The sequence below is a fragment of the Oncorhynchus gorbuscha genome, linkage group LG05 (genome assembly GCF_021184085.1).
Source record: "Oncorhynchus gorbuscha isolate QuinsamMale2020 ecotype Even-year linkage group LG05, OgorEven_v1.0, whole genome shotgun sequence".
Classification (NCBI taxonomy): Eukaryota; Metazoa; Chordata; class Actinopteri; order Salmoniformes; family Salmonidae; genus Oncorhynchus; species Oncorhynchus gorbuscha.
The window spans coordinates 87,876,147-87,896,866 of record NC_060177.1 but is presented as its reverse complement, the minus strand read 5'-3'; the positions used below and the strand labels follow the sequence as shown (position 1 = coordinate 87,896,866).

General features: G+C 45.4%; 1 protein-coding gene across 1 annotated transcript in view; it reads right to left on the bottom strand.

Annotated features, from left to right (window-relative positions):
• The window catches only part of LOC124036640, a 176,179-nt gene extending 156,181 nt beyond the window's left edge, over nt 1-19,998 (bottom strand). Inside the window, exons 1-3 of the mRNA XM_046351462.1 lie at nt 15,186-19,998; nt 12,671-12,931; nt 10,812-10,899 (exon numbers count right to left, since the gene is read on the bottom strand). Coding sequence (XP_046207418.1) covers nt 10,812-10,899; nt 12,671-12,931; nt 15,186-19,324 — 4,488 coding nt within the window. The 5' untranslated portion in view covers nt 19,325-19,998. The remainder of the gene's footprint in view (nt 1-10,811; nt 10,900-12,670; nt 12,932-15,185) is intronic.
• Between the last annotated feature and the right edge of the window lie 722 nt (nt 19,999-20,720).

The following is a 20,720-nucleotide window of genomic DNA, read 5'->3' as shown; positions in this document are numbered from 1 at the left end:
AATTAGACAGGACAAAGTCAAGTAGAGATCTAGATCTTGGTTTAATCACAAGATTCTAGAATCTACCGAAGCAGGGAATAAGGCCTTTAAGAAATGAAGCCGCGTAATGGGCAGCTTGATTTTCTACCATATAAATGTCAGAAATGAAAAATAGATTCGGATGGATGAAGCTAAAAGGGGTTATTTTGCTGATAAAAACGTTGAGAACAAAAATAACCCTAAAAAGCTTTGGAAATAATTTAAAGAATTATGATGTAGTAGTACTACCAACAACAAACTAAAGAGTATTGGACTGAACACCAGGGGAATGTGGTATATGAAAAAGCATAGGTTGCCAATGAATTCAACCCTCTTTTTTTTACTTCTGTTGTTAGCAAGCTGGTTCGCAAGCTGGTTCGCAAGCTGGTTCGCAAGCTGTTTAGCAAGCTGGTTCGCAAGCTGGTTCGCAAGCTGGTTCACAAAGCTGGTTAGCAAGCTGGTTCGCAAGCTGGTTCGCAAAGCTGGTTAGCAAGCTGGTTAGCAAGCTGGTTCGCAAGCTGGTTCGCAAGCTGGTTAGCAAGCTGGTTCGCAAGCTGGTTCGCAAAGCTGGTTAGCAAGCTGGTTCGCAAGCTGGTTCGCAAAGCTGGTTAGCAAGCTGGTTCGCAAGCTGGTTCGCAAGCTGGTTCACAAAGCTGGTTAGCAAGCTGGTTCGCAAAGCTGGTTAGCAAGCTGGTTAGCAAAGCTGGTTAGCAAGCTGGTTCGCAAGCTGGTTAGCAAGCTGGTTCGCAAGCTGGTTCGCAAAGCTGGTTAGCAAGCTTGTTAGCAAGCTGGTTAGCAAGCTGGTTCGCAAAGCTAGTTAGCAAGCTGGTTAGCAAGCTGGTAGCAAGCTGGTTAGCAAAGCTGCCCACCAGTTCTGGTTAGAGTCTGACCATGAGAATTTCAGGCCTGTATATATCCTCTATATAAGAAGGGGATAGAGTCTGACCCTGGGAATTACACACCTGTATATATTCTCTATATAGCATCAAAGATCCTGGAGAGAATTGAGCAAATGTATGAATATGGCAACAAACAGGGTCTAATGTATGATTTTCAGTCAGGTTTTTAGAAAAACCTACTCCACTGATTCATGTCAACTTTAATTGACTGACTTCATCAGGAAAGAGATTGATGAGGGAAAAGTGATACTGAATGGTACTGCTTAACATACAGAGCTACAATTAACCACTGTTTCCTCATTTCCAAACTGGGGTTAGGCATTATCACTTTGGGCTGGGTCAAGTCCAATTTGTCATGTAGGGAGCAAGTGGTAGAGGTTAATGGTTCACTGTCTCAGGCAAAACGAATGAGTGATGGCGTTCCGCAGGGGAGCGTGCTTGGGCCTCCACTGTTTTTACTGTATATAAACAATATGATGCTTGTTCGTTCCCTCTTTTCCTTTATGCGGATGACTCTACACTTCCAGTGTCTCATAAAAGTCAAACTATATTGGAGAGCATACTTACCACAGAGCTTACTACGATTAGCAAATGGCTTGGAGATAATAAGCTATCTCTGTAATTATTTTTGGGTCCAGACTTAAATTGTGTAGGTCGTCTGAAATCAGAGTGGAGTTAGGGGGTGAAGTGTTGACTATTAAAACCTCTGTTAGCTACCTGGGATGTATCCTTAATGGAAGCTTTGGAGGTGTGAGCATGGCCACTAAAGTGCTCGGGAAGGTTAATGTCAGGACTAGGTTTTTGGATAGAAAGTCCAAGCAGTTTGATAAGGACTGCTAGCCATCGCCCTCATTCAATGCTATTTTGACTACGCTAGTACTTCCTGGTTTGGGGGCTTCTCTAAGCTTCTGATGGGGAAGCTACAGATAGCCCAGAATAAGCTGATCAGGGTAGTAATTGAAGGTGAGTCCACATACTCACATAGGCAGGAGCTGCTTTCAGGAACTAAACTAGCTGCCTGTTGAGGCTAGGGTGTCCCAGATTAGACTGGGTTTGGTTTACAACAGTATTTATGGTTCTGATTACTTTTCCCAGTGTTAGGGATGCACACAATCACAGCACCAGATCAGGTGTTGCTAATATTTGCTTATGCAGATTCAGGAGTAATGCTGAGAAAGGTATTTTTTAAACTTGTTTATTTATCCTTTATTTAACTAAGCAAGTCAGTTAAGAACAAATTATTATTTACAATGACGGCCTTGTGTACTGGAGCCTCAGAGTGGAATGTGTTGACTCTGCCCATAACAACCATGTCCTCTCTGCCCTGCTTTAACAATAAAGTCAAAAACTGTTTGATGTCTTCTTGGGCTCATTTGAATGTACCTTTATGATGTCACTGCAATGATGAGATCGATGTTCTTCTTCTTTGTTTTTATGTTTTATTATCTCTCTGTCATACTGTGTTCAACCGTGTTGGATCTTGCCAAGTAATCTTCAAGAGGACCGCAATGGAAATAAGTCCCATTCTTTATTGTGTGTTATCCTCGATCATGTGCATGTATGGCTTTTTTAAAGTTTTATGTGTGCTTGTTTTCTTTTATGGTCGAATTAATTAACTAAACTAAAGCACCATGGCTCTACCAACTGAGCCACACGGGACCTAAACTGAATAAAGCGATGAAAGCCACAGATTGGTCAGACAGTTCGTCTTGTTTCCAGATTGAAATGAGTTCCTGATTGAGAGCCAGAGATCCAGCACTGCGCAGTCCTCACAGACTTTAATAGTATAAATTCAGAAATCCCATTGAATTAAACTGATCTTCAGCATATTTTATTTTCATGCGCAGCTCTACTTAGAGAACAACAGAGTGTGAAAGGGTTGGGTGCCGAAACTTTGGAACAAACGAGCACTTGTTCTTGGACCAGGTCCATTTGTCACACAGAGAGAAAGAGAGAGGAAGAGAAGAGAGAGGTGTTTGGCACACATATTAGACTGAACAGACTACCCTCCTTTTCCACCCTCTACCTCCCTCTCTCTCTACCCCTCCCTCTCTTTACCTCTGTCTCTCTCTGTCTCTCTCTCTCTCCCGCCCACTACCCTTCCCTTCCTCCTTCTAATCAGTCATAATGACAGAAGTAATGGCTATGCTAAAAACAGCAGTCCCATGGGAACAGGTTGTCTCTGTCAATGTCCCAAAGGGCACCCAATTCCCTCCATAGTGCCCTACTTTTGACCAGAGCCAATAGGGGAAGTGCCCTACTTTTGCCCAGAGGGCTAAATAGGGGGGCTAAATAGAGACTAGGGTGCCTTGTGGGATACAGTCTTTGTGTCGTCTCCGGAACAGACTGAAAACTATTTTCTTTTCAGGTCACATCTAATCTCTCTAGGTGATTCCTCTCTACCTTTATAGTTGCTTTTTAATTGTTCTAGCAAAGCAAGTGTGTTTACAGTGTATGCAGTGGGGTTTAGGCTTAGGGTGTCCTACCTACAATCGCAGGGGTGCATCTCAATAGACGGAAGTGGCCTCATCTCCTCTACTACTCCTCTCCTCCTCTCCTCATCTCCTCTACTACTCCTCTCCTCCTCTCCTCTCCTCCTCTCCCCTACTTCTCCTCTCCTCTACTACTCCTCTCCTCCTCTCCTCATCTCCTCTACTACTCCTCTCCTCCTCACATCTCCTCCTCTCCCCTACTTCTCCTCTCCTCTACTACTCCTCTCCTCCTCTCCTCATCTCCTCTACTTCTCTCCACTACTCCTCTCCTCTTCTCCTCTACTTCTCTCCACTACTCCTCTCCTCTTCTCCTCTACTTCTCTCCTCTCCTCTTCTCCTCTACTTCTCTCCTCTCCTCTCCTCTTCTCCTCTACTTCTCCTCTACTTCTCTCCTCTCCTCTTCTCCTCTCCTTCTCCTCTACTTCTCTCCTCTCCTCTTCTCCTCTACTTCTCCTCTACTTCTCTCCTCTACTTCTCTCCTCTCCTCTTCTCCTCTCCTTCTCCTCTACTTCTCCTCTACTTCTCTCCTCTCCTTCTCCTCTACTTCTCCTCTACTTCTCCTCTACTTCTCCTCTCATTCTCTCCTCATCTCCTCTACTTCTCCTCTCCTTCTCCTCTACTTCTCCTCTCCTTCTCTCCTCCTCTCCTCTACTTCTCCTCTCATTCTCTCCTCATCTCCTCTACTTCTCCTCTCCTTCTCCTCTACTTCTCCTCTCCTTCTCTCCTCCTCTCCTCTCCTTCTCTCCTCTCCTCTACTTTTCCTCTCATTCTCTCCTCATCTCCTCTACTTCTCCTCTCCTTCTCCTCTACTTCTCCTCTCCTTCTCTCCTCCTCTCCTCTCCTTCTCTCCTCTACTTCTCCTCTCATTCTCTCCTCATCTCCTCTACTTCTCCTCTACTTCTCCTCTCCTTCTCTCCTCCTCTCCTCTCCTTCTCCTCTCCTTCTCTCCTCTCCCCTCCTTCTCCTCTACTTCTCCTCTCATTCTCTCCTCATCTCCTCTACTTCTCCTCTCCTTCTCTCCTCTCCTTCTCTCCTCTCCTTCTCTCCTCTCCTTATCCTCTCCTTCTCCTCTACTTCTCCTCTCCTTCTCCTCTCCTTCTCCTCTCCTTCTCTCCTCTCCTCTCCTTCTCCTCTACTTCTCCTCTCCTCTCCATCTCCTCTACTCCTCTCCTTCTCTCCTCTCCTCTCCTTCTCCTCTACTTCTCCTCTCCTTCTCTCCTCTCCTTCTCCTCTACTTCTCCTCTCCTTCTCTCCTCTCCTCTCCTCTCCATCTCCTCTAATTCTCCTCTCCTCTCCTTCTCTCCTCTCCTCTCCTCTCCATCTCCTCTACTTCTCCTCTCCTTCTCTCCAACTCTCCTCTACTTCTCCACTAATTGGAAAAAGAACAGGACAGGTGAGAAGCTATATGAATTCTTCACTCAAGGCTCACCTGCTCAATTTAGTTCCTATCAGTGCAGATGAAGGAGAGGAGGGAGTCACTTTATACTGTTGAGATGCACCCCAGGAGGAAGTAATTTTATACTGTTGAGATGCACCCCAGGAGGAAGTCATTTTATACTGTTGAGATGCACCCCAGGAGGAAGTCATTTTATACTGTTGAGATGCACCCCAGGAGGAAGTAATTTTATACTGTTGAGATGCACCCCAGGAGGAAGTCATTTTATACTGTTGAGATGCACCCCAGGAGGAAGTCATTTTATACTGTTGAGATGCACCCCAGGAGGAAGTCATTTTATACTGTTGAGATGCACCCCAGGAGGAAGTCATTTTATACTGTTGAGATGTACCCCAGGAGTTCAGTAATTTGCTCGTCTAACTCTATGCCGTGAGGGTAGTAGTGGGAGTGTATATTATGATTTAAACATACAAATCAAGGGAGACGTTGAGACGGAGGACAGAAAGTAATTACTGTCTTCCCTCCTACTCAAGATGCCTCTATCGTTTTTCATGATTTGATTCAATTTAACCACTCACTCCCAATCCCAATCCAATTAATTTAACCACTCACTCCCAATCCCAATCCGATTAATTTAACCACTCACTCCCAATCCCAATCCGATTAATTTAACCACTCACTCCCAATCCGATTCATTTAACCACTCACTCCCAATCCGATTAATTTAACCACTCACTCCCAATCCGATTAATTTAACCACTCACTCCCAATCCCAATTTGACTAATTGAACCACGCACTCCCAATCCGATTCATTTAACCACTCACTCCCAATCCAAAAACGGATTCATTTAACCACGCACTCCCAATCCAAAAACTGATTAATTTAACCACGCACTCCCAATCCCAATTTTGAACTGTGCCGATATGAGGATTAGAGATTCTAGCCGTTGCCACAACAACCAGCGATTGTAAGGCTTTTGGATGTGCATAACTGCCAGCGACGATGGAAAGGTTTGACTCACACGTTTTGTTTTGTTCTCTCCCTCCTTTATGTATGAAAACTACCTTGATTTTCTTTGGGTATTGTTTGTAATATAATAATAATAATAATATATGCCATTTAGCAGACGCTTTTATCCAAAGCGACTTACAGTCATGTGTGCATACATTCTACGTATGGGTGATCCCGGGAATCGAACCCACTACCCTGGCGTTACAAGCGCCATGCTCTACCAACTGAGCTACAGAAGTAAAGTTTCTTGAAAACCACTAGGCTCACAATGTGTTGTGCTCATTGTTATGCTTTTCCATATGAAATGTCGCAGTCACAGCAGGACATGGCTCACCTGTTAGCACACAGATGAAGGGGGAAAAAATACAGGTCTTTTTTTATGACTAGAACAAGACACGCATATGTTAAAAGGCTTTTTTTGACCCACTCTGCTTTATAATGGCATTAACTTCCTGTTTTTTCTTCTTCTCTATATTATCAGAAGACTTGAACTGTAGGTGTGTGTGACAAACCTTTCTGAAGATACACTGTGCCTACATACACCTATGATAATGCCTCCTTGATCGTATAACAAAGCAAGGTTGTGTTTCCATAGTAATGTAACTTGGTTGTCATGGTAAATCACTTGTTGTTGAGAGCAACAATAGTATTTGAGTCATTCTAGGAATACTGAGTGATACTTACTACTGAGAGATGCAGGGCCTTCAGGAAGTATTCACACCCCTGGACTTTGTCTACATTTTGTTGTGTTACAGCCAGAATTTAACATGGATTCAATTGAGATTTTGTGACACTGGCCTCCACAAAATATAACATAATGTAAAAGTGGAATTATGCATTTGAATTTGGGACAAATGAGTTAAACATGAATAGTATTCAAACCCTTTGGCATGGAAAGCCTAAATAAATTCAGGAGTCAAAATGTGCAATATCCTACAGCAAAAGACAAATTCACCTTTCAGCTGGACAATAACCTAAAACACGAGGCCAAATCTACACTGGAGTTGGTTGCCAAGACGACATTGAATGTTCCGGAGCGGCCTAGTTGCTGTTCCCGGTTAAATCGACTTGAAAATGGTTGTCTGGCAATGATCAATTAACAACTTTTTTTTTAAGAATAATGTGCAAATATTGAACAATCCAGGCGTGCAGAGCACTTAGACTTACAGCTGTAATCGCTTCCAAAGGTGATTGTAACTTATTGATTCAGGTGTTTGAATACTTATGTAAATTAGATATTTCTGCATTTCATTTTCAATACGTTTGCAAACATTTAAAAAAAACATGTCTTCACTTTGTCATTATGGGGTATTGTGTGTGTGTACATGTGTGAGAAAATATCTATTTAATTCATTTTGAATTCAGGCTGTAACACAACAAAATGTGGAATAAGTCAAGGGGTTGGGATCCTTTCTGAAGGAAATATACTGACCTGAATCAAACACAGAATAGTTCAAACATCATAAAAACCGTTTGTCCTCGGTTGCAACACTCACTGCCGAGTTCCAAACTGCCTCTGGAAGCAACGTCAGCGCAATAACTGTTCATCGGAAGCTTCATGTAATGGGTTTCCATGACCGAGCAGCCGCACACAAGCCTAAGATCACCATGCGCAATGCCAAGCGTTGGCTGGAGTAATGTAAAGCAGTTTAGGGAAGAGGCCCTTTCCTGTTTCAGAACGAGAACGCCTTGTGTGCACAAAGCGAGGTCCATACAGAAATGGTTTGTCGAGCTCGGTGTGGAAGAACTTGACTGGCCTGCACAGAGCCCTGACCTCAACCCCATCGAACACTTTTGAGATGAATTTGAAGGCCGACTGCGAGCCAGACCTAACCGCCCGACATCAGCGACCTCACTAAGTTCCTGCTGAAATGTTCCAGCAGCGGAAAACCTTCCCAGAAGAGTGAGGGCTGTTATTACAGCAAAATGTGGGAACCAATGAGATGTTGAGCAAGCAGGTGTCCACATACTGTTGACCGTGTAGTATATGTCTATCACCCAGGAGGTCTCTTTATCAGTGGTCAATGAAGATAATGTTCTCCATACAATGTCATCCTCTAAGGGCCTGTGGCGATAGATCCTTCCATGTAAAAATAGAATGTAATATTAATAATAGGGACAGGTCCTCTCTATTCTCACAGATCTACGCTGAGAGGAGAAGGAAGGAGAGGATGTGTCTCACACTATCCCCTGTATAGGAGTGGTGACATGACCTAACCGTCCCTCCCTCCCTCGGTTGTAGTAGTAGGGTACGGTAACGTATATAGTAGTAGTAGGGTACGGTATGGTACGGTAGTAGTAGGGTACGGTAACGTATATAGTAGTAGTAGGGTACGGTATGGTACGGTAGTAGTAGGGTACGGTAATGTATATAGTAGTAGTAGGGTACAGTAATGTATACAGTAGTAGGGTACGGTAATGTATACAGTAGTAGGGTACGGTAACGTATATAGTAGTAGTAGGGTACGGTATGGTATGGTAGTAGTAGGGTACGGTAATGTATATAGTAGTAGTAGGGTACGGTAATGTATATAGTAGTAGTAGGGTACGGTAATGTATATAGTAATAGTAGGGTACGGTAATGTATATAGTAATAGTAGGGTACGGTAATGTATATAGTAGTAGTAGGGTACAGTAATGTATACAGTAGTAGGGTACGGTAATGTATACAGTAGTAGTAGGGTACGGTAATGTATATAGTAGTAGTAGGGTACGGTAATGTATACAGTAGTAGGGTACGGTAATGTATATAGTAGTAGTAGGGTACGGTATGGTACGGTAGTAGTAGGGTACGGTAATGTATATAGTAGTAGTAGGGTACGGTAATGTATATAGTAGTAGTAGGGTACGGTAATGTATATAGTAGTAGTAGGGTACGGTAATGTATACAGTAGTAGGGTACGGTAATGTATATAGTAGTAGTAGGGTATGGTATGGTACGGTAGTAGTAGGGTACGGTAATGTATATAGTAGTAGTAGGGTACGGTAATGTACTAGTAGTAGTAGGGTACGGTAATGTATATAGTAATAGTAGGGTACGGTAATGTATATAGTAATAGTAGGGTACGGTAATGTATATAGTAGTAGTAGGGTACAGTAATGTATATAGTAATAGTAGGGTACGGTAATGTATATAGTAGTAGTAGGGTACAGTAACGTATATAGTAGTAGTAGGGTATGGTAATGTATATAGTAGTAGTAGGGTACGGTAATGTATATAGTAGTAGTAGGGTACGGTAATGTATATAGTAGTAGTAGGGTACGGTAATGTATATAGTAGTAGTAGGGTACAGTAATGTATATAGTAGTAGTAGGGTACGGTAATGTATATAGTAGTAGTAGGGTACGGTATTGTATATAGTAGTAGTAGGGTACAGTAATGTATATAGTAGTAGTAGGGTACGGTAATGTATATAGTAGTAGTAGGGTACGGTAATGTATATAGTAGTAGTAGGGTACGGTAATGTACAGTAGTGGTAATGTACGGTAATGTATATAGTAGTAGTAGGGTATGGTAATGTACTGTAGTGGTAATGTACGGTAATGTATATAGTAGTAGTAGGGTACGGTAATGTATATAGTAGTAGTAGGGTACGGTAATGTATATAGTAGTAGTAGGGGTACGGTAATGTATATAGTAGTAGTAGGGTACGGTAATGTATATAGTAGTAGTAGGGTACGGTAATGTATATAGTAGTAGTAGGGTACGGTAATGTATACAGTAGTAGGGTACGGTAATGTATATAGTAGTAGTAGGGTACGGTAATGTATATAGTAGTAGTAGGGTACGGTAATGTATATAGTAGTAGTAGGGTACGGTAATGTATATAGTAGTAGTAGGGTACGGTAATGTATACAGTAGTAGGGTACGGTAATGTATATAGTAGTAGTAGGGTACAGTAATGTATATAGTAATAGTAGGGTACGGTAATGTATATAGTAGTAGTAGGGTACAGTAATGTATATAGTAATAGTAGGGTACGGTAATGTATATAGTAGTAGTAGGGTACAGTAATGTATATAGTAGTAGTAGGGTACGGTAATGTATATAGTAGTAGTAGGGTACAGTAATGTATATAGTAATAGTAGGGTACGGTAATGTATATAGTAGTAGTAGGGTACGGTAATGTATATAGTAGTAGTAGGGTACAGTAATGTATATAGTAGTAGTAGGGTACGGTAATGTATATAGTAGTAGTAGGGTACGGTAATGTATATAGTAGTAGTAGGGTACGGTAATGTATACAGTAGTAGGGTACGGTAATGTATACAGTAGTAGGGTACGGTAATGTATACGGTAGTAGGGTACGGTAATGTATACGGTAGTAGGGTACGGTAATGTATACGGTAGTAGGGTACGGTAATGTATATAGTAGTAGTAGGGTACGGTAATGTATATAGTAGTAGTAGGGTACGGTAATGTATATAGTAGTAGTAGGGTACGGTAATGTATATAGTAGTAGTAGGGTACGGTAGGGTACGGTAGTAGTAGGGTACGGTGACGTACAGTAGTCGACTAACTGGTGCCTGGTTCTATTTATTGTCATCAGGATAATTCAGTCAATCATCCTGACATGGATTTTTGTCCATATCACCGAGCTCTTATGGCTAAACAAATACAATAACAATATGATCATAGCAAAGTAAATCACAGCACCACTCTGGAATTGTTATATTCTACAGCACTGTTGGAGAAAGAACATAAGCATTTCGTTACACCTGGAATAACATCTGCTAGATATGCACATGTGACCAATACAATTTGATTTTATTTGACAACCTGAGCACATCTCCACTGGTAAACTGGTGTTCAGGGGAAGAAGGCTTTTCTGGAGAACCACATCAAAGAGGACGATCTCACAGACCATTTACATTACAATCAACCACCATCGGCATTGTGGGAAGCTCAACCAACCCAGGTCCGAAAGTGAGAGGGAGTGAGAGAAAATGAGACAGGACGACAGAGAGAGATGAATCGTAGATGGCTCCTTACCTCGAGCAGTTGAACTCTGACTTTGTTGATGACCTTCAGCCAACGTACTCTGACCGGAGAGCAGGGAGGAGGCCCATGCTCACATAAGCTAAGAGAGAGACAGAGTGGAGGGGGGTTTGAAAGAGGAGACAGAGAAGAGGGGGGTTGAAAGAAGAGACAGAGAAAGAGAGACAGAGAGGAGGGGGGTTGAAAGAGGAGACAGAGAGACAGAGAGGAGGGGGTTGAAAGACGAGACAGAGAGAGAGAGACAAAGAGGAGGGGGGTTGAAAGAGGAGACAGAGAGAGAGAGACAGAGAGGAGGGGGTTGAAAGAGGAGACAGAGAGAGAGACAGAGAGGAGGGGGTTGAAAGAGGAGACAGAGAGAGAGAGAGACAGAGAGGGGGGGGTTGAAAGAGGAGTCAGAGAGAGAGAGAGACAGAGGAGGGGGGTTGAAAGAGGAGACGGAGAGAGAGAGAGACAGAGAGGAGGGGGTTGAAAGAGGAGACGGAGAGAGAGAGAGACAGAGAGGAGGGGGTTGAAAGAGGAGACAGAGAGAGAGAGAAACAGAGAGGAGGGAGGGGGTTGAAAGAGGAGACAGAGAGAGAGAGACAGAGGAGGGGGTTGAAAGAGGAGACACAGAGAGAGAGAGACAGAGAGGAGGGGGTTGAAAGAGGAGACGGAGAGAGAGAGACAGAGAGGAGGGGGGTTGAAAGAGGAGACAGAGAGAGAGAGACAGACAGAGAGGAGGGGGGTTGATGGAGGAGACAGAGAGAGAGAGACAGAGAGGAGGGGGTTGAAAGAGGAGACAGAAAGAGAGAGAGAGACAGAGAGGAGGGGGTTGAAAGAGGAGACGGAGAGAGAGAGACAGAGCGGAGGGGGTTGAAAGAGGAGACAGAGAGAGAGAGACAGAGACAGAGAGGAGGGGGGGGTGAAAGAGGAGACAGAGAGACAGAGAGGAGGGGGTTGAAAGAGGAGACAGAGAGAGAGAGAGACAGAGAGGAGGGGGGTTGAAAGAGGAGACGGAGAGAGAGAGAGAGCGAGAGAGGAGGGGGGTTGAAAGAGGAGACGGAGAGAGAGAGACAGAGAGGAGGGGGTTGAAAGAGGAGACAGAGAGAGAGAGACAGACAGAGAGGAGGGGGGTTGAAAGAGGAGACAGAGAGAGAGAGACAGAGAGGAGGGGGTTGAAAGAGGAGACAGAAAGAGAGAGAGAGACAGAGAGGAGGGGGTTGAAAGAGGAGACGGAGAGAGAGAGAGACAGAGAGGAGGGGGTTGAAAGAGGAGACGGAGAGAGAGAGACAGAGCGGAGGGGGTTGAAAGAGGAGACAGAGAGAGAGAGACAGAGACAGAGAGGAGGGGGGGTGAAAGAGGAGACAGAGAGACAGAGAGGAGGGGGGTTGAAAGAGGAGACAGAGAGAGAGAGAGACAGAGAGGAGGGGGGTTGAAAGAGGAGACGGAGAGAGAGAGAGAGCGAGAGAGGAGGGGGTTGAAAGAGGAGACGGAGAGAGAGAGACAGAGAGGAGGGGGGGTTGAAAGAGGAGACGGAAAGAGAGAGAGACAGAGAGGAGGAGGGGTTGAAAGAGGAGACAGAGAGAGAGAGAGACAGAGAGGAGGGGGGTTGAAAGAGGAGACGGAGAGAGAGAGAGAGAGACAGAGAGGAGGGGGTTGAAATAGGAGACAGAGAGACAGAGAGGAGGGGGGTTGAAAGAGGAGATGGAGAGAGAGAGAAACAGAGAGGAGGGGGGGTTGAAAGAGGAGACAGAGAGAGAGAGACAGAGAAACCATTTAATACACTCAGATTAAGGCACCATTTAATACAGCGTTACTGGTGTGAACTACAGTAGAAAAAGCCAAGGGCTTTAAGTAATGTCAACTAAATATACCTGATCTGTTTCTCTGTCCCACGGATGTCCAGGGGTTTGGGCGGTGTGATGATGGACTCCTTCAGATCTTTGTTGGACCCTGGCTCTGGGACAGCCCTCAGCCCCTTCTCCTCTTCCTCATCTTCCTCCCAGGAGGCTTTCTGTTTGCTGTGGAGAGGGGGGTGAGGGCTGGTGGGCTGTGGAGCCTCTGGTTCAGAGCTGAGCTGGGAGCTGGCCTGGCTGAGGTTCCCTGATGACCCAAAACGGCTGCTGTCCACCGGGCTAAAGGGAGGGAGACACCAATCAATCAAGCCCTGACTCTGAAGGGTTCAAAGCCACGAACTGTCTTCATCTATGCAGCTGTGGACTCCGATGTACTGAAAAGTACTTTGTCAAAATTACTCATGTAAACAGGGCTTCATCATTTATTTCATTTTATTTATTTAACCATTGTTTATCCAGGAAGTCCCGTTAAAGTCCAGATACCTCTTTTTCAATAAACATTTCATTGATTGCTTGAAATTGGGGTTAAGCCTAATCTTAATTGTCCATGACATCTACCTAAAATATATATATATATATATATTTTTTTTATTAATAAATGTTATCTTATTTCATTAGTTACGGAGTTATTAGAATTGAGAGGCATGTGATGATGTTGCTAGGGTAAAGTGGTAGCAGCAATTAGCTGTTGTTAATTGTCTAACTGAATAGAGAAAATGGAGGACGGGGATACTTTAGGGCTACTGCATGGGGATACTTTAGGGCTACTGTATGGGGATACTTTAGGGCTACTGTATGGGGATACTTTAGGGCTACTGTATGGAGATACTTTAGAGCTACTGTATGGGGATACTTTAAGGCTACTGTATGGGGATACTTTAGGGCTACTGTATGGGGATACTTTAGAGCTACTGTATGGGGATACTTTAGGGCTACTGTATGGGGATACTTTAGGGCTACTGTATGGGGATACTTTAGAGCTACTGTATGGGGATACTTTAAGGCTACTGTATGGGGATACTTTAGGGCTACTGTATGGGGATACTTTAGAGCTACTGTGTGGGGATACTTTAGGGCTACTGTGCTTTGACCAGAGATCCAAACCTGGGTCTTCTGAAGTCAATATGACTGTGTTAACCCGCTGAGCTAAAGCCTAGGCATTAGCTCAGGTAGCTGACACAAGTATTCAGGCCTCAGGCGAGGTCACACCACGACACAAGTGTGATTCCTAATCCACTACCTTTACACCACAACTGCTATCCATTTTCACAGCAACTATCATTCGGTGCCTCTCAGCCGCAACATAGTGCCTGAGAGCAGACATTCCTCATTAGAGGACAACAGTAGGACTATCAGGGTCGGAACAAACACGCTTTGATCTACAGCGACTAAGGAAAAATACAGGAGTCAAAAAGTAAGCTGCTGTATTTTATCCTGTCATGCGAGTGCGTGTGTGTGTGTGTGTGCGTGCGTCCGTCCGCCGCGTGCGTGCCTGTGGGTGTGCATACGTGCGTCCGTGCGTCCGTCCGTGTGTGCGTGCGTGCGTCCGTCCGTGTGTGCGTGCGTGCGTGTGTGCGTGCGTGTGTGCGTGCGTCCGTCCGTGTGTGCATGTGTGCGTGCGTGTGTGTGTGCGTGCGTGTGTGCGTGCATCCATCCGTGTGTGTGTCCGTGTGTGCGTGTCTGTGTGCGTGCATGTGTGTGCGTGTGTGTGCGTGTGTGTGCGTGCGTGTGTGTGCGTGCGTGTGTGTGTGTGCGTGTGTGTGTGTAACAAGGGAAGTTTCTCCGAGCCTTAAGCAGCAGCATGATTTACTCTGCATTGGGCGATGGCCAAATGACTTATCGCTGTTCCTTTTATTTCCGTGTCCAGCCGCCACTGTGTCGTGCGCAACCGCGCCGGCATAAATCTCCCCGCACTCGATTCATATAAACAAATGGGCCGGGCCGAGAGAATAACTCAGAGGACCCGAGGGAAGGGAAGGGGAGGCCATTCCACAAGTGAACAGCAAATAAATAAAGACTGTCTGCTTTTTTATGCATTGCACTTCCATCACTGTCATAGAAGCCATTACTGTGCTACTGTAAGTGCAAGCTAGCTTTTCTGTATATTTACTAAAGTATTGTGAGTCACTTTCCAGGCTGTAGCTTTATCTTTTAGTTTGTTTATTATACGAATAGGATTACGGCTTTTACCCGGTTTGATTTTAGCTAATTAAAGGGCTTGTATATAGAAATAATTAGTACATATACATGTATTTCACGCAAGAATGTCTTTCAATTATTAACGAGAAAGATTTGTGTTCTAGAAATAAAAGCTAAATTCATGGACATTCAGGAAAAGAGGAGAGGAAAAGGAAGGTCGATATAGAATTTGCTAACAGCTCACACAGAGAGACAAACTAACAAACAAAGCACAGGGGACCTTTTGTTTTGTTTGGGTGAATGTAGGAGGGAAAGGAGGAGCACTAACTCCTATTGTCTATGCTATTACAGCATAATAAATGGATTAACCATTCATCATGCACCAATTACTAGCCTTTTAGTGGGGTCCTTCATCAGAAGTGTGTCCATGGGCTGTACGTTGGCTGCATTGGGCTCTGTAGAGGAGGGGGGTTCAGACAGGGTGTCCTTTCCTACCTCAGGAGGGGTGATATGTAACTTAGGTTTATCTGAACCCTCTGACAGAGACATTGCCAGGGACACTGCCTCTGAAGGTATCCCTGACTGCATCGTCAGTGTCTCGCTGCTCCCCGGGCTCTTGTCCATGCTTCCTGTTTTACCGGATGTGTCGGTTGGCTCATCCGTGTCACTGGGATCTGCGCCTTCTGTCGCGTCCGAGTCTGCCTCTGCATCACTGAAACCATCGTCAGCATCAGCTGGTCTAGCACCCTGAGCTCTGGGTTGAGTGGTGACCACAGAAGGAGGGGATTCTGCTTTGGGAGGTTCAGGGCCACTCTGCCATGGGAAGCCCAGTGTCTTCCCAAACATGGATGCAGCAGAAGGAGGCTCCTCCTTTCTAGCAGGTTTCTCTTCCTGAAATATACCAGACGAGAGGCCTTTAAAACCAGAGAAGAGGCCACCGTCTTGTGGTGTCTTCGCTGTAGCAGGTGGGGTTGAAGGCATTGAAGAGAAGAAGGATCCGAGAGATGAAGCACCATCAGATGCTCCTGACATGAAGCCGAATGTAGATGGAGCCAGACTAGGGATGTCAAACATGCCCTTAGGCTCTGCAGCTGGAGATGGTCCAGCTTTATCAACCCCTGAAGAATCAGGCTCTCGAGAAACGACACCAGGCTCCTCATGGGTTACCTCTCCTTCAGAAAGAGCTTCTCTCTCCTCCTCACTAGGCCTCTGGGTATCTTCAGTTGGCCCTCCTTCGGTTGTCACATCTGCCTCTTCTGACAGTGCTGACTTTTCAGGGTCACAACTGTCCTTTACATCACCTGTCCCAGAGACAGTCTCATTTTCAGAAGGTCCTGAGGGTTCTTGAGGTAAAGTCTCTAGTGGTTTAGGTGGCTCTTGCTCTTTATTAAACATACCAAACAGGTCACTAGTCAGGGACTCAGTGGGGAGGTTGGCTGGCAGACCAAAGAAGGAGCGTTTCTGCTGCGGCTGACCAGAAGCAGGAGGAGGAACAGGTGATGACCCAAAGGATGAAGTCTGTGGGGATGAGAAAAAGCCACTGGAAGCTGCTTGTTTGTTTGAGGCAGCAGGGGCACCAAACATGGACATGAATCCACCAAATCCAGATGGCTCAGGGGCCCTCTGTTGTGGTCTTGGTCCACCCATTCTTGGGCCAGGACCTCTAGGACCTCCCATACGGGGTCCTCCCATCCTTGGCCCTGCCATTCTTTGACCTGGTGGGCCAGGTGGTCTTGCCATGCCTGGTCTGGGCTGCTGTTGTTGTTGTGACATCTGACCAGGAGGATACTGCTGCCCAATTGGAGGTGGAGGACTAGGCCCTGTCACCTGAAGTTGCTCTATCACTGAAGGATGGCTTATTTCAGCTGGTCTCTCCTCAGTCGGAGATGGAACAGATTCCACAGGTTTCTCTATTTCCTTTGTTACTTTCTCTACTTCTATAGTTATGGTCTCAGATTCTATACCAACCTTTTCTGATTCAACCTCTGCCAGAGCAGATGTTTCTGTAGCTGTTGTTGTTTTCACAGCCTTGTTGTCTTCCTCTACAGACTTCTCGATTTCAATGACAGACATCTCTGGTTCCAAATCAGCCCTCTCAGATTCCAAATCATTCTTTTCTGATCCCAGAGTTGCTTCCACTGAAACCATGCTAGATTCCAAGGGCTTTTCGGATTCTACTGGTTTAGCAGCTTCTACTAGTGTTTCACATTCTGGTAGTTTCTCTGATTCCAATTGTTGCTCTGTGTCATCTAATTTCACCTCAGTTGATTCCATTGGTTTCTCACGTTCAAAGAGCTTGCCAATATATATTGGTTGTTCAGTGGTGGTAGATTCAACTGGTGCTAAAGGTTGCTCTGTTGCTGGAGGTTCATCTGCTTTCGGCAGAGGCTCCACCTCAGGCTGAGTATCTATTGGTGGAGTAGTACTTTCTTTAGCCTCATCGAGTTTCTCATCCATTCTTAGTTCACCTTCCACTGACACGGCTGGTGTAGACTCAGGCGGTAGACCTTCCAAAATATCTTTGCTAATGAGCTGATCATTTAGAGTCAAAGTTTCATCCATAATATCCTTTGTCTCTGATGTTGCCTGCTCAGGGACAACCTCTTCCTTTTCAACAGTTGTTTCTTCAGGCTTCATTTCCTCAGGCTTTTTGTCTTCCATGAATGACATGCCAAGGATTCCAAAGCCACTAGTCTTAGATTTGCTCTGATCAATTCCTCCACCAAGTGAGAAGATGGAAGAGACTTTAGATCCTAGACCCTCTGGCTCTGATGGTATGGAGGTCACTGGTGGTGCACCTGCTTGGTTCTGACTGGGGGGTGTTTGTGGGCTGGATCCACTAAACATAGAGAACATTCCTCCAGATGCTGAGGCTGGGGCTGGAGGGCCACCAAACATTGAAGACATACCACCAAACATAGAAGACCCAGCTGGAGGGCCTCTTGGTGGGGCAGCACCAACTTGAGGGCCCCTTGGACCCATAGGAGCTCTTGGGCCCGGAGGGCCTTGACCTCTTGGGCCCATATGTCCTCTTGGACCCATTGGACCTTGAACTCTTGGGACCATAGGTCCTCTTGGACCCATTGGACCTCTTGGGCCCATGTGAGGACCTTGTGGACTGGGTCCAGGGGGACCTCTAGGCATGGGTGGTTGCTGAGGAGTAGATCCTCCAAACATTGAAAATAGCCCTTTTTCTTGAGGTGGAGGCCCTCTTGGGCCAGGTTGTGATTGAGCAGCAGGTCCACCAAACATAGAAAACATTCCTCCAGATGGTGCTGTTGGTGCTGGGCCTCTGGGTCCAGCTGGAGGCTGAGCACTGGGGCCACCAAACATGGAAAACAAACCTGTTCCAGGAGTTTCTTTTGGAGTTGAGGAGCCAGGGAGGATGCCTCCGAGTATTGATGATCCAGATTGTTGTGGACTGGCACTGGAGCCACCAAACATGGAGAAAATGCCTTTCTCTTGTTCTTTGGGGGCTGTGGCCTCTGGTGGAGCAACCTCTGGGACTGAAATGTCCTCCTTAGGTGATAGACTCTCTGTTTCAGGAGAAGGTTCAGGACTGGACTCAAAAGAAGCATCCTTTTCATTTGTGATCTCAGGAGGCACTGCGGCTTCAGATGACGTTACCTCGGGAGTAGAGCTCTCTTCCTTGGGTGACAAATCCTCATACACTGGTTCACTGATTACTACAGCCCTGTCTTTAACTTCAACAACTGACATAGCTTCTTCTGAGGCTGTTACTTCAAGCACAGACTCTTTCTGACTAAGAACAGAATCCTCCAGTGGTATAGTTGCGGGCTTCTCTAGTGATGGGGTTGTCTCGCGAAGAGTGACTTCAGTTGTTGTCTCATCCTGAGGAGGGGTAGACTGCTCATTGATCTTGCAGAATAGAGAATCCTGGAGCTCCGGGGGAACTACCTCAGTGGGTGTAGACTCCCCAGGAACAATGACCTCTAAGGATTCCTGTTTTTGGATAAAGGGTGCACTTGAGTCCAAGTTGTCAAGCTCTCCTAGGGTTTCATTCTGTGGACTTGGAGGTGATATAAATAGGTGAGGTAGTCTCCTCCGAGGAACAGGAGGAGGCTCAGTCAGTAAATAACCATCAGTTGGAAGTTTCTCTGAGGATTGAACCACTATGGAGAGATAATCTGGAGGAGTTATTTTCTCCTCAGACAGACCTGCGTTTGAGCCAACTGCGGCCGATGTTAATGAAAATGTTCTATCTGGTTCAGGGACAGTTACTTCTGCTTGTTCCTCAATTAAACTTCCCTGGGGGGAAGTAATCAATTCAGACCTTGTAATGTTCTGTGATGGGATATCTTTGAGTGAAGTTTCTGTTGGAGAGAATGCAGGTGTCTGCTCTGACTGTGGTTGGAGTGGCTCTGAACCGGATCGACCAAGCTTTGACAGCATGCCTTTAGATGCCATTTCAGCTGTTGGACCTACTGCAGGACTCTGCACTGGGGACATTTGAGGACTTGGAATTGGAGATAGAGCAGATGAAGGAGAATCTAAACTTGTTCTGGTAAACATTGAGAACAGTCCTTTGTCTGATGTTTCAGTGGTTGGGCTTGCAGCTGGGGTTACAGCTGGTATTGTGCTTGGTGATGCAGCTGGGGTTGTGGTTGGTGATACCAAAGTACTGGTTCCTGATAATATGAACCCTTTACCAGGTGTCTCAATACTTGGAGAAGCAGCTGGAGACTCAGCTGGGGTTGTGGTTGGTGATACCAAAGTACTGGTTCTAGATAATATGAACCCTTTACCAGGTGTCTCAATACCTGGAGAAGCAGCTGGAGACTCAGCTGGGGTTGTGGTTGGTGATACCAAAGTACTGGTTTTAGATAATATGAACCCTTTACCAGGTGTCTCAATACCTGGAGAAGCAGCTGGAGACTCAGCTGGGGTTGTGGTTGGTGATACCAAAGTACTGGTTCTAGATAATATGAACCCTTTACCAGGGGTCTCAATACCTGGAGAAGCAGCTGGTGATGCAGCTGGGGTTGTGGTTGGTGATACCAAAGTACTGGTTCTAGATAATATGAACCCTTTACCAGGTGTCTCAATACTTGGAGAAGCAGCTGGAGACTCAGCAGGGGTTGCGGTTGGTGATACCAAAGTACTGGTTCTAGATAATATGAACCCTTTACCAGGTGTCTCAATACCTGGAGAAGCAGCTGGAGACTCAGCTGGGGTTGTGGTTGGTGATACCAAAGTACTGGTTCTAGATAATATGAACCCTTTACCAGGTGTCTCAATACTTGGAGAAGCAGCTGGAGACTCAGATGGGGTTGTGGTTGGTGATGCCAGAAGACTGGTTCCAATTAACATGAAACCTTTACCAGGTGTCTCAATACCTGGAGAAGCAGCTGGAGACTCACCTGGGGTTGTGGTTGGTGATATCAAAGTACTGGTTCTAGATAACATGAACACTTTACCAGGTGTCTCAATACTTGGAGAAGCAGCTAGGGTTGTGGTTGGAGATGCTAGAGGGCTAGTGTCACTTAACATGGACATACAAGTTCTATCTGGTGTCTCAGTTGGAGTTGACGATACAGCTGGAGAGACAACTGGTGTTGACCCTTCTTGAGATGTTAAATTGAGATCTTGAATAGTAGGCTTGGGTGTTGAAGCTTCAGCAGTTGTAGTTGCTGCTGCTTCCTCTGACACCTTGGAACTCTCAGTCAATTTAACAACCAGATCTGGTAGATCATGAACAGGTGATGGAAGAGCGGCATCTTGGGTCGATGCTACTTCTGTTGTGTTGGGCTGGGGGATCACACTACTTTTTTCAGGCATAACTACAGTATGAGTACTTCCTGGGACAGATTCTGCATGTGCTATAGTACTATGAGTGGTAGAGTCACTGAACTTGGAGACCAATCCCTGGATAGTTGTATCAACTGTTGGAGAGACAGTTGGAGAGACA